At 49.0% G+C, this 13806-nt stretch overlaps 1 protein-coding gene across 1 annotated transcript in view; it reads right to left on the bottom strand.

The window, feature by feature from the left end:
• Positions 1-10010: 10010 nt before the first annotated feature.
• CACNA1I (calcium voltage-gated channel subunit alpha1 I) overlaps positions 10011-13806 on the bottom strand; it is a 149638-nt gene continuing 145842 nt past the window's right edge. The window contains exons 34-36 of the mRNA XM_058806118.1: positions 13490-13658; positions 12462-12658; positions 10011-10715 (exon numbers count right to left, since the gene is read on the bottom strand). Coding sequence (XP_058662101.1) covers positions 10011-10715; positions 12462-12658; positions 13490-13658 — 1071 coding nt within the window. The remainder of the gene's footprint in view (positions 10716-12461; positions 12659-13489; positions 13659-13806) is intronic.

Raw genomic sequence — 13806 nt, 5'->3', positions numbered from 1 at the left:
GCTGGACTAAATAATAAAATAAAAGCAGCATCCTAAGGAGATGTCTCTTCACTAACTTCATCAACATCCTAGCCAGGGAGGCAAGGGAGAATCTACTATTTGGTTTTGTCTCCATAGAGGCTTATTTAATTCCTCACTTACTGAAAAGGCAAGGAGAACAAGGAGAAAGGGAAGAGGGGGGCTGGCCTGGAGGAAAGGGTTTGGAAGAAGGAAAAAGGGGGAGGTGCAGAATAAATGGAAAGACAGAAGAAGAGATGGAGAAAGGTCTATCCTAAACAGCAACAAAAATCTCTCGTGGCTGTCAATCTCTAGTTCCTCTCCTCCTTGTGTTATCATGAATACACAGCTCAAAGCTCAGCCAGTGTGAGGGAGAAACCTCTTTCTCACCTAAGCTTCTGCAGGAGGGAGAGGGAACTCACTGCCTGTCTGTCTAAGCCAGGGCCTTGCTTGTTCTTCCCTGTGCTGTAGTGAGCCCTCCCTGACATGGACTTTTGGGTTGTGCAGCAGGTCCAAATGTGGCCCCTTCCCTCCACACTGTGAGTACGTCCTGCCCCTGTCCTGGAGGTACCTGAGCCCTGCAAGCCCATCTATCCATGATGAAAAGAGAAATAGCAGCTTGCTGCAGATGCTGCTGGTCAAAACCAGATTTTTTTTTTTTAGTGCAATGAACATACACCTTTGACACACTTGTGCCTACTGTATCTGTCCTCCCTTCTTGAGTGCCAGCCTAGACAGAAGAGGAGCTTTTTAGAGAGGTCAGATGGGGCCTGGCAGAGGGTTCTGCTGGCCATGAGCTGTGATCTCAGTGGAGGAAAGAATCCACCTCCTCTCTGTGAAGCTGTGCTGTAGGTATGTGGGGGCTGTTTGCCCAGGATTGCCACTGACTGCAAAGGGTACTTAGCCTTCTGCCTGACCAGAGAGCAGCGGCAGTGTTAAAACCTCCAGAAAAACAGGGTAAGTGTTCAAATGTCTGTGATAAAGTTTACCTGTGAGAGCAGGACAGGCACTGAGATATGGTTGCTAATCCAGAGAAAAGATTCAAGATCTTCTCTGAACTGGTGAAGAGAACAAAACCAGCCACTCCTCTGATTTTCATGTTGTCTGCAATTACCACCTCTGGCTGCCAAAAATAGTAGGTAGGCCCTGGGATGGGGAAATGACACAGACAGGGACTTGCTCCATCCCTGAAATTATTCAAGGCCAGATTGGACAGGGCTTTGAGCAACCTGGTCTAAGTGGAAGGTGTCCCTTCCCTGTAGGAAGGAATTGGGATACATTCAAGGAGGAGCTGAAATATGACTTAGGAAGCTTGTAGAGATAAGCTTGTAGAGTCCCAGAAATATTGTTATTCCCCTTCCAGTGGCTCCTGCAGTTTTGATACAAGTTTGGTCTCTCCCTAGATGTTCCTTTCCTGCAGATATTCTGCAAATACAAATCCCTTGACATGGGAAACCAAGCCCAGTGTCCCTCCCCATTCCCCCTCTCAGGGTTTTTTACCCATGTTACCTGCTATGACTCCAAAGTGCTGTGGCAGCAGCAGGGAGAGGTACAGCTCTGCTGGGAAACCCAACAGGGTGGTCCCCTCCCTGCAAACATGGTCACTGAGCCACACTGAGGAAAAGCAAAGCAGTGAGGATTCAAGGGACACAGTCCCTGTTCCCCTTTGGAGGGACATTCCAGCCACCTGAAGAGGCAGAGGGGATGTGTGAGCAAATCCAGCAGGATGAGCTTTATGATTTAGACAAACAGTGTAAATGCCTAAGTACTTACATCTAATACTGTTCCTGGCACTCACAAATGGACTCTCCTGCCCAGCCAAGCAAAGCAGTCTTAGATGCAGTCTCACAGCAGGGACCTATGGAATTCCATCCTTCTGCCTACAGGCACATCTGGAAATCTTGCACGTGTGTGTGGCCCTCTCCTCCTGCCCTGCCTCCCCACTGGAGGGGACAGGCAAGTGATGCTCAGCCTGTCTCACAGCAGCTGGGGATCTCTGTGCCATGTGCACAGCACCTTGGAGGGCGGTATCACGGCCTATAAAAATGAGCCAGGGGAGCAGGGGATTTGTTCCAATGTTTTGCTGAAGTCAAACAGCAATTCCTGACCAGACAGAGAAATGGAAGGTGTGGCAAACCTGCTCTTCCCTGTCCAGTGCTGAGCTGAAACTGATACATGCTCATAACAGGGTAGGGGCTCTCCTACCTATCCCTCATGGGCTGTCACATGTTCCCACAGCAGCAGCAAGGCATCACATTCCTCCTTCTCTCTCATGCACACTGATTAAAATCATGCTCATCACAAGTGCCTCAGCTTGAGCACCCAGCCCTTTAATTGCTGCAATGAAGGATATGAATGTAGCCTATTCTGAGGCCAGCAAAGCAGAAAATTAGCATTTAGCATGAAAATGATACCACTGCATTATTACCAGTGCAAAGCAAACAACACAACCAGCCAGGCTGCCTCTTTCCTTCCCTACCTGCATGCTTGGGCTCATCCAGTGCTGCAACAGCCCCACTGCTTTCCATGCACGTGGGGCCTGTCCCTCTGGGGCTGCCACCAGGAGACAGGCAGGGGCTGCAATGTGGCATCTGCTTGCTGACTCTGAGCTTTTGATGAAGCAGGTTTATAAACTCCTGGTGAAATAATCCTCCCTCAGATGTCAAAATGCCACATTAGCTGCTGCACTGATTCCTGCGGTATTTACAGAGCAGAAGAATGCAGCAGCAAGTGGGGGTGAGGCTGGAGGGGAGAAACCTGCACCCCTGGTGTGTCCTGTCCCTCAAGGTCAATCATCCATAGGAAGCCAGGAGTCAGATCTTCTTCTCCAGACCCTTAGATCTCTCCATCATTTATGCAAATTCCCCTCAGGCCCTCTCACCTCTTTATTACCTAGGCTGGCTGGACACAAATAAACATTAAAATGCTGTGTCCACAGAAGCCTAAAAGGAAAGGCTGTTTTTTTGCCAGTCAGGCTGGGATGGAGCCATCACCTGGTAGACAATAACTAACCTTCCAAATCTGTGAGCAGTGCAAAGGTGGCTGCCATGCTTTCCCACCCCAGCCAGGGCTGTGCACGCTGGTGGTTTCTACTGCAGGGAGAGCTGCCATTTCCCTGGCCTCCCAATGTAGGCGCCTGAAAATCCTTGCCAAAAAGGGAGAGTATTTCAACATGTTTCGACATGGATCCGTGACCTCTTTGTGTTCCTGAGCAAATGGATGATGCTGAAGTGCCAGAGTTTCAGCTCTGATTAGCAGATGGAGTAACAATTTACACAGCACGAGGAGGGTCCTGCTGGTGCCCAACAGTGCAAGTGCACACACACAAACACGCACGTGGGGGCTCCCACAGCCCCAGGTCCCCTCATGCCCCACGCCATGATCAGCTCATCTCCCTGCCACCCCAGTGCCCCTCTTTCCCCTGCCCACAGACGCAGGTTGGACTGGCACAGGCTGCAGCCCAGCTGTGCCCAGCCCCTCAGGCTGCCACACTTTGAGGCTGCCCCTTGTCCCAGGCCCAGGGTACATGGCTGGATGGGGCTCACTGCCCTGGGGTATGCAGAGACCTTTGCAACTCATTACAGACAGTGCTGCCCAGACATTGCCTGTCTGAGAGCTGTGGGCTCTGCTGGTGAGCAGTGTCCCGAGTCAGCAGTTTGGGCTGCTTTAATATATCCTTGAAAAAAGAGACCAGTGGGAGATCTGTTTATGAGCCACAACCACCCTGAAACAAGTATATGCCTGCGCCCACGCACATACACAAAGCAGCAGTGACTATGGAAGCATATGAATAAATATTGAGCAGACACCAAGGGATTTTCAGAATAGTCTCTCTGTTTTGTTTTTTTTTTTATTCAATGTCATGTTGGTTGTTGGCTGCATTTTTTTTTTTTTTTACCTTCCTGATTTATTTCCTATGCCTGGGCTTACAATAACAGTAGAAACTAATCAGTGGCCAATGATGATTAACAGTCTCACATGTTATTAACTCTACATTCAGGGTAAGGTAATTTCAAAGAAATTACCAAAAAATATTAATGTACAGGGAGGATGGGGTAGTTGTATGTATGTAGAGGGATTATACACACAAAAGCAGATCTTTTATCCATACCACCCCATTTACACTGCACTCAGCTCTTCTTCTTAGAAATATCTATTATTAACTAGGATATGTGTCTGTATCATCTTGAAATGAACCCTTCATATGATTCCGATAAGGAGGCGAGAAAAGAAGTGTGTGAGTGAAAAAATAAATTCACTGTGTTGGTGAAGTAATTGAAAGGAGAAATGGGATCACCCACTTTCATTGTTATCCCAGCAATTATTAGATGCAGCTGAGGATGACAGTGGTAGTTTTAGAGGAAAGGTGGTGCTTTATCCACCTGGTGCTTTATCTCCAAAGCTGTGATAGCTCAAAAGCAAGTCTTATACCAAGGACTTGCAGGGTAATAAAAATGTTTGCCAGTGCATGGACCACGTACCTTGAGTTCTTGCATGATGCTTTTCCTCCTTGTGTGTGGGTGGCTCTCTTCTAGACAGGCACTTTTCAATTTAAGAGCAAATCTTGGATTAAAGGCGTTTCACTAAAAAATAGTTTCTCCTCAGACTGGCATCCACAGAGCCCATGGTATCACTGATCATTTGTTTTGAAGCAGCATCTTAGCCTCTCTGAGTGTTTCTGAGTGAAGGAAGAGTGGCTGCCCTGCCTGCTTGTGCTGGGTGGCTGCTTTTTGAAGATACTCTGCCAGACTTTGTGAAGGAACAGTGCTATTTCCCTTAGCAGCATAAGAAATAGAAGAACAGAAAGAAAGTTTTGGCAGCAGAACTATGAAAAATCCCACCTCAGTGTGGTCAGCACAAGCAGGCAACTTACAGTTCAAAAATTTCATCCAGGACGAGTCAGCTGGAGGAAAGAAAGGGGAAGGGCTGCAGGAAGAGCCGCTTCATTTGCGTGGTGCACTATGTGCACTGACACTGCCCCAGCAACCAGAATCAGAACAGAACAAAATAACAAAACACAGCTGCAGCATCTTTCAGAGTTCTCCAAAATAATGCAGGTAGTTAAAGCAGCATTAGACAGAAGGTTAAAGTGCCCTGGTCTCTGAAAATGTCCTTGGAAAAACAGTACCTCTCCCTCTGCTATCATTCTGCTCTGTGGACCATGAGACAGAGTCGTATCTGTCGACTTTGGTGACTACAGACAAAACCACTAAGGAAAAAGATTTGTATTCCTCTGCGTCCACAGCACTGCACAGCAAAGGGGGAGTGTGAGCTGGAGCCTGCTGTGCTTTTCATGGCAACAGCCCAGCTGCTTATGGGAGCAACTGCAGGAGGTGTAGAGTCCTCCCTGCACTTACTGATGCCATGGGCATGAAAGATGCTCAGCAGCGCTGCTGACACGCAAAGCAAGGCTGAGAACAAACCCTGCGGACAGCTCATCTTCGCAACCCCATCGCTGGCATAAGGGGAAGGGCAGATTGTTAGTGCTTATTGCTGCAGCTGATGCTGGAGCAAAAGCAGAGGTGTGCTGCAAACCAGTGTCTGGGATGCTGGTTTTGGTGGGGGGGAGAGCTCCTTCCCTGTAAACTGAGCACATCTGCTCTAGAAGTGGCTGGGAGGCATAAATATTGGATAGCAGATTGCCAGCTCCAGCTCCTGTGCGGCAGGATCTCAGGAAATGTAAAGAGGGCTTGGAAATATGCAGAAGAAGGAAAAAGTGCTAGAGAAGAAATATATATATATATATCTAAATGAGGTGGAAGAAATGAGTGATAACTCGAAGATATGGAGATAGTGAGTTCCTACTGGAAACCAGTCCCTAGCAAGGAACAAAAACAACATGGAAAAAAGGAGAAGCAAGGCAGATCTCATAAAGTATTCGTGAAGAGCAGGGAAGGGAGGCACTTGGAAAGTCAGGTCACATATAGATAAACTGAACTGGGTGGCAGACATCCAGGTGCCTGACTTTGCAAGGTACCAAGCTCTTCCTACGAGGTTCACTGTGTTTTGTATCACAGCTAGTTAAAAAATCCAGAGGGTTTAATTTTTCCTCCTCTGTGAAATTCTTGTGATGAACCCAAGTGAACCCAAGCCACTTACCTCCATATCTTCCATAATAAATGTTGAGTTTTTAGTTACATTGGCTAAAAATAAATCTCTGTTTCTGATCCAGTATTAGGACAACTTTTTCTCTCATTGTACAGTGGATGTGCAGGGCGTATTTCCTGCAGGCACCTCACTGCCTGGGACTCATCTTCAGTGCCTCATCAGGTGGACAGCTGGCCTGGGGTCTTGAGGATTCAGTCACCAGAGGCCAATCAGGCCACAATGCCTGTGTGTGATGACCTTTGGAAGCATTTTGAATGTGAGAGCCATTTTGGTGGGAAAAATACAAAATTCCTTGAAACGCTTCAAGGTTTTCTGCTTTATGTTTCTTCTATTTCAAAAATTATTTTCCTGCTCAATAATGTTTTCAGTTCCTCCCCTCCCACCAAGTCCTGCTCAGCTCATAAGAATTTCACAGAGGGCTGGTGGTGTGCAGTCCTTTACACAGGCCTCACAAAAACCTCCAAAACAAAACAAAAAAAACCCCTAAACTCCAAATGAACAAAAGAGAGCAATATCAGGCTAATGACAGCAGAGAGCACCCTGGCAGGAATTGCCTGTAGTACAGTCCCTTGTGGGAAGTGGGGAGTATTAGAGGCTGAATAGATGCTGGGCAAATCCTAAGGTGCCCTCAGGTGTTGTCTGGGAGGTGGGTGGGTGTGACAGAAGTTTTGTGTGCAGGCAGGCAGGCAAAGCTGGGAAAGGCAGCTCTTGCCAGGAGAAGCTGCACAACCTGAAGCACTGCAGAAATCCCCAGGAAAAAACCACAAAGTTCTTGCTGGGGCTTAGTGTTCTGCCTCCTCTTTGGGAAGGATAGATGTTTTCTGCTTCTTTGAAACAGTAAGTAAATAATTAAAAGAAAGAGACAAAATATTCTTTAAGGATAATCTAGCCTTCTGTTTCCATGGCAACCTCCTTCCTAAACCAGAAGCCTTTTTCTCCAGTCATAGAGGGGAGGGTGAAAGCCCTTTTGCAAGGAGGTGGGTGAGGTGGCATGACCCTGCTGGGACGTGAAGGGGAGACATCCTGCAGAGCAGAAGGATTGCCATAAACCCCAAACCACAGGAGAAACAAAGATGTCACTTCCAGGGACAACCAGGAATAAGCCTAGAGGTATCCATCCAAGGGGCTGCAGTCACCCCATGAGGTCACCGCCACCATCTTTATACCCTTCTTCCCTCCCAGCTATCCCAAGTGCAGGCCATGTTTCTCTCATGATCAAATATTGGGGTAATTTCTAGCACTCCACCAGTCTCTAATGTCTCTCCCATTGCTCAGCTGAGACATTTCACAGCCCATACAACTGCCAGGACAGCTTGGAGTCCCACTTCTGTGTTCTCTTATGACAAACTTCCAAGGAGCATTCTGTGCATTGAAGTGTCTGGGGTTTGGATGGGTTTCAACTCTTTGGGTTTTCTGGTAAACCCTACCTCTGGCTTCAAAGCAGCTCTGGGTTTGGGTGGAAGCCTTGTGCAACCCAAGTTCATGGTTCAGCCATTTAGGGACCGACTTCCTTCCCTGAGGATGTGAAGCCATGTGTCGTGTCCCTCCTCTCTGCCCACGGGACAGCGAGCAGGGGCAACTCACTCAAAGAACCACCAGTGCAAAAAAAGCATTTAAAGACCCTTATTATTGCTTTAATAAATCTGTATTTGCATCTTTCTGCAAGGACAAGGACCCAGGCTCTCCTGTCCCCTACTCACAGGTCTGACCTCCCTGCAGTCAGCATGCACATTTGCAACAGAGCAAATGAATTAAGTCCCCACAGTAATCATCCTTTTCCTGGCTGCTGGTCCCAAGTGATGTGCTCGCTTTTTACAACCCTGGTTTGTAAGATGCAGCAGCTGCTTTAAAGTCAGACAGGTCACAATAAAATCAGAATATCTTTTGTGCTGCCCTCTTCACAATGCTTCATATGCCAGCTGGGAGACCTCTGGGAGGGCTGCAGAGGTCCTCTTGGTCTGATGGAAAAAAATGGGACAGGGAGCCCTGCTCCTTCTCCTCAGTACTCTAAACATTTGTCTCCATTAGGCTGCTATCATCTCCCTGCTGCCCTTCCCAGTCTGTCTTCTCTGACACACCTGAGTGGAATATCCCTGGGGTGGGACGTGACATCCAAAATCCTTTGTTCCCCTTGGGTGGTTGGTTTTCCTACTCACTTGCAAATCTGGGAAGGGCACAAAGCCTTAGAGTTGCTTCAGGAGGAGATCCAGGCTGGCCCTGCCAGAAAGGAGACTTGTGCAGTTGTACCACTGGAAAAGCAAGGAGGGCTGCAGCCTCTGGAAGCCTTGTTGCAACCACACTGGGAGAGGATGATGCTGAACAGAATCCTGGATCCTGAGGCAGGTCATGGTTTGAGGGGTCGCTCTGCCCTCACTCTCCACAATCCTCCCCACTCCCACTGCCCTGCCAGGCAGACACAAGGAGAGCTGCAGCTCTCTGGTGAGCCAGTTGGCCTGGGCACAGCACACATCAGCATCCTCACAATGGCATGCACACACAAACACACACACACTCTCCAACCAATATTTGCTGCTCTCCATGCCCATGGCTGGCACTGATTAGGACTCTGGTCCCAGCTACACTGATGCAAACCAGGAAAATGCCGGAGGATGATGCTAGGGAGGAGACAACCACTACTGAGCTGAGGATGTCCTTGCAGGGTCTTCCCACTGGAACTTGGAACAGGGTTAGCCCTCAGTCAAGGGACTGACTGTGTTTTGTGTTGTTGAAGCCCCCTTTGCTTTTATGTCTTTTCTAATATTCTAGGTTTTGTATTCTTTTAATATATATAGCTATAGATACAAAAATAACAGATAGGTTTCTCTAGGGATAATTTTTGCACCTTTGGGCTTCTAAAATAAAATATCACAATTACTGCAAATAAAAGGGGGAAAAGTTCAATTTCCTCTCCCCTTTTTACGTCCCCCTTCCCTTCCAGCCTACTTCTCCCACTCCAAATATCCCCATGAGCCTTGTAATTTTTTTCCCCTTGTAATTTTCCTTCTTTGGAAAATGAAAAAAACAAATCCACAAAACAACAACAAAAATAAGCCATGTAGCCTCCATCCCTCCTTCTATGAGCATGCCCGCTGTGTTCACACATTCCCTTCAAAGCAAGGCTTTTCACCTCAAAACGTTTCCCTGTGGTCCATGGCTATTTGCTTTTCTCTGTTGCTGGGGCCAGATTTTCACCTGCTGTAAATCAGCATGAATTCACCTCAAGCCAGAACTCTGCTGCTTTACACCAACAGCATGTTTTGCCAATTTACGCTCATCCTGAAGATCTGGCCCACAATTTTTAACCTTGGAAATGGAAGCATGGACAATAAAGAAGTTCCCAGAAACACACCAGGAAGCCCCAGATGCTCTTCTCTTGGCGCTTACCCTGCTTCCCTTCACCCCACCCTCACAGTTTGGTGTAGCAGCTCCCTCAGGCCCCCCCATTCTCTTGTTCCTCCTTAGAACTTTCTGAAAATCATAATCTCTCAGTAAAAAAAATAAATAAATCAATCTCTCTATATATGTATATGTATATAACTGAACAGCTGCCACATAGCAGTCACCTGGCTGGAGGGTCCTGTCCCTGCCAGCCCCATGGCCTTTTCTTGTCACTATAGTCTCTGGGGTCATGACCCAGGTCTTGCCCTCGGGCAGGACTGTTCCCGTATTGCTTGCACTCTCCCACACCTCTGAGGTACGGTACCAGAATATTTATTTTATATATATATATATATATATCTTTCTATATATATATATATTTACGTATATATATATATATTTATAATTTTTTGTTTGCCTGTTTTCTTTTTCTTGCAAATCCTTTGGAATTGCTGCCAAGGAGAAGCTAGTGAAACATGCTCCCCATGCCAGCGGCCGAATGCTCCCTCCCTGCACCTCAGGGACCCTCATCTGTTCCTCTTGCTGACTCCGTCCCCCAGCTCCAGCTCGGAAGGGAGCGGGGAGCTGCGGCCCCCTGTCCCCAGTCTGCCGGGGCCACCCGGCTCCGTTCCTTCCCTGGCCGAGGGGGTGTCCTTGCAGAAGTCCGTCACCCAGGAGGGCATCGAGAGGAAGCCCCGAGGGTCGACGGTGTAGAAGGGCTTGGCGTGGTGGGCGGCGGGGCGGCGGGGCGAGGGGCTGGCCTGCAGGCTGCTGGTGCTGCTGCACTTCTTCACCAGCCTCAGCGCCGGCGGCGGCGGCGAGAAGAGCGAGGTCAGCGAGAGGCTGCTGAGCGTCTCCGAGGGCTCGCTGTTGTTGCCCCCGCCGCGCAGGCTGCTGCCCGCCCCCTCCTCGTCCGAAGGGTCCATGGAGTCGTGGTGGGTGCAGCCGGGGCTGGTGCTGCCGCCGCTGCTGTGGCTGCGCTGGTGGCGGCACAGGCTCCGCAGGTTGAAGAGCCCGCGGCCCCGCAGGCTCCGGCGGCGGGAGGCGGGGGACAGGGCCGCTGCCAGGGGTCTTTGGGTGCCCGGCGCCGGCACGGGGCACAAGGCCACCGGCAGGGCCAGGGCGCAGTGCGGAGAGTCGCTGAGGTTGAGGCTGGTGTCCTCCAGCGTGGTCTGCAGGCTGCCGGCCGAGCTGCTGCTCCGGCTGTCCAGCGACGTGTCGCTCTCGGGGGGCTGGGGAGCAGAGCACGAAAACACAGTGCTCAGGAAGGAGATGGGCAAGCGACTTTGCCTTCTTGGTTTTGGGGGTACTTAGGGGTGTGAAAATAAGCCACCATTAAAGAAAGGGGGAAAACTCCATTCCTCTCTTCTTTCCGTGGGAAGGGAGCCATAAACCAACCAGTGCTTCAAAGCACTAGCCGTGCAGCCTGCCATGGGATTTCTTTCTGGGCAAGGAAGAGGAAAGGATTCAGAATGAATCTACCCTCCCACAAGAAGTGCTCCACCAAAGGGAAGGGGTGCTGTGTCTGAGCCCTGCAGCCCCCACCACTGTGCTCTCCCTGAGCACTGATGGTCCAGGAGGCACCAGAGCAAAGGTTCCCTGTGGGTCCTCACTCATGGCTTGCCTATAAACCTGCCACACACATGGGGACACATCTATCAGCTGCACAGGAATCAAGGAGCTTCTGTGCAGACCTCCTCTCATTTAAAAAAATCAGCAGTATCTGGGGAGAGAAAAGAGGCCCCATGGGTCTTTTGACCAGCACTAGCAGGAGCTACCCTTGCATTTAGGGTACAAAGGTGCAGTCCCCTTCCAGCAGGAAGAGGAAACAGCCTTAATTTCCTTGTATCCGGGCTCGTCTAGTTAAGCTGCATTTTAGTTGTTTCTAGGAAATTGGTCTGCACTGTGTGATCATCACTGGGACACTGCACTGGGATTGATGCATGTAGGACTGGAAGCAGTCTCCTGAAGCAGTCTCCATAGATATTCAACACAGTCTGTGTCAAATAATCAGAAGTTTACTAATTTCTCCTTTACAACAATTCAGTACTTTTGTCCCAGTGGTGTGCCAGCTCCAGGGCTCTACCTCTTTTGTGTCAATTTTAGCAGAGGTTTCAACACTGCAACAACTCAATCTCAGACCAAGGCTAAATTTATCCTTGGTGAATTTATACACATTTGTATTGTGCCAACAGTGTCTGTCATATATAGATTTTATTTTTTCAGTTTGTCTGGAACAGAGTGCCCCTGTTCATGGAGTATCTTCCAAGAACAATAACAGGGATTTCTACTGGGCTTTAATCTCTGCATCTTCTGCACTTCAGAGACACCTGACATCCCCCCAGTGCTTTTATTCTTCTCTTTTGTTAGTGAGAAATAGCTGCCTTTTCAGAAAGAGATGGCACCTTTCTGGGACGTGAGAGTTAAGTGGGCAGTGCAAAACAGTGAGCTTGGGGACACTGTGTGTGGATCGGCACTCAGGGATGTGGAGGATGCAGGTGGGAAGAAGCCTGTTCCAAGAGAGAAGGAGCATGATTTGGAGTCACAGTGTTAAGGGGACCTGAGGAGGCTGTGCAGCTGTCACCTCCCTGGCCCACACCATGGCTGCTGTGCACACAGGTGTCTGCAGCACACCCAGTGCCAGGGAGCCAGGGGGGAGCTACAGAGTGATGTGATTTCATCTTCATGTCGGGCCCACTGCAGCTGTCAAACTATTTGTTGATCCAAAGCAGAAGAACAAATTACTTCATGGGGTGAGAGCTATCCAAGACCACTTTGCTGTACTACGCTCTCTCCTCCCCTACCCTTCTGCATTCTGCAGTCCACTGTGCTCCTACAGACCCAGGTTATCCAGGCTACCCAGCCCAAGAGCACAGCTGCCTCTCTCCTTCCTCTGCCCTCCTCCTTCTTCAGCCCCCTCTGTTTGGGTGGGATGTGAAAATTGAGTTTTCCTAGCAGACAGGAGCAGGCTTCCTCACCTGATGGAGAAGTGAGCAGTTCACACCTGGAGATCTCAGTGATGCCCACGAGCCTTGCAGAGAGATCTTAGGAAGGTTGTGTGGACATGAGACTTCCTCAGGCCCTGTTTGGGTGGCAGAGATGGCTGGGTGGAAAAATTCTGTTGGCACAGGTAACAGAGGGGAAGATGCACCTGGAGAGAAGGGGCTGGGAGGGACTGACAGCATCAAAAGAAAAGGGAGGAGAACAGAAATAGAAGGAAAAAAAAAAGTTGAAGAGTCCTCTGATTTTATTTTGTGCCTTTGCTGCTATTACACTGAGCAAAGTCTCAGGTCCAGTGAACAAAGGATATTCAGGAACATGCACTCCTGGCCAAGAAGCCTCAGTCTGGTGTTCAGACTAAGGATCCCACTTTTTGCACAAAAACCTGCACCAGATCAGGAAGACCTAACACAGCTCAGGCCAGCTCTGCTGTTGCTCTCACAGAGGAATGCTGAGCTATATTGCCTTGATTCAAGTATGTATTGCTGCCAGAGGACATTCATCCCAGATCCTGCAAGGCAAGGGATGAAGGGAGATAAATTAAATGGTGGTTTGGGAAAGCTGGGGACCACAGGGCACCAGGGCATGCTCAAGAGTAGAACTGGAGCACTTCCACCAAGGGCAGACGTGTGTTATGTGTTCCCTGAACCTTTACTTGGTCTCAGGGGGCAGCAGAGTTTTTCTGTGCTGAGTGTTCATCCAGCTGGCATGTCAGGAGACTCTGTCTCCACTCTCTTCTGACTGTGCACTGCTGCAAATGGAGATCAGCACTTTCACAGTATTGCACAGAGTCACGTCTGAGGGAAGATATAAAAACTAGCAACAAAAATGAAGGAACTGCTCCTCCCCCCATTCCTGAAGCAAATTAGCAAGCTGAAAGCTAATTCTTGGTTAATGTAACCCCAAGTCACATTATCTCTCCCCCTGGCAGAGGGAAAGCAGGAGAGAAACAGAGCTGAGCCAACCCACAGTTTCAGCAGACCTGGAGAATGAGAGCCTTGCTCACCTTTGCTAATTTCATGCTTTAGCCAAGACTGAACTGAGTCGAAAGGTGTATTCTCCATTTCACACAAGTAACTCTCCGGGTTTGTAGAGCCATCCTCACTGGATGCTGGAAGCAGGCATTCCCCCAGATTGTCTGCCCCAGTGGAGTCAGGGTTGTCCTGGCCATCCTGCTGGAAAAAATAAGCGAGGACAAAGTGAAATTTAATGGAAGATGATCAAGCAGACTTTTCAAAGCCTCAAGAAGAAGATTCTGATAATAACTTCAACCTAGCTAAGAGATGCTCAATTTTCCAGCCCAAATCGCCTTTTGACTAATTC

The sequence above is a fragment of the Ammospiza caudacuta genome, chromosome 5, assembly GCF_027887145.1.
Source record: "Ammospiza caudacuta isolate bAmmCau1 chromosome 5, bAmmCau1.pri, whole genome shotgun sequence".
Taxonomy (NCBI): domain Eukaryota; kingdom Metazoa; phylum Chordata; class Aves; order Passeriformes; family Passerellidae; genus Ammospiza; species Ammospiza caudacuta.
This window is presented reverse-complemented; position numbering and strand designations above follow the sequence as displayed.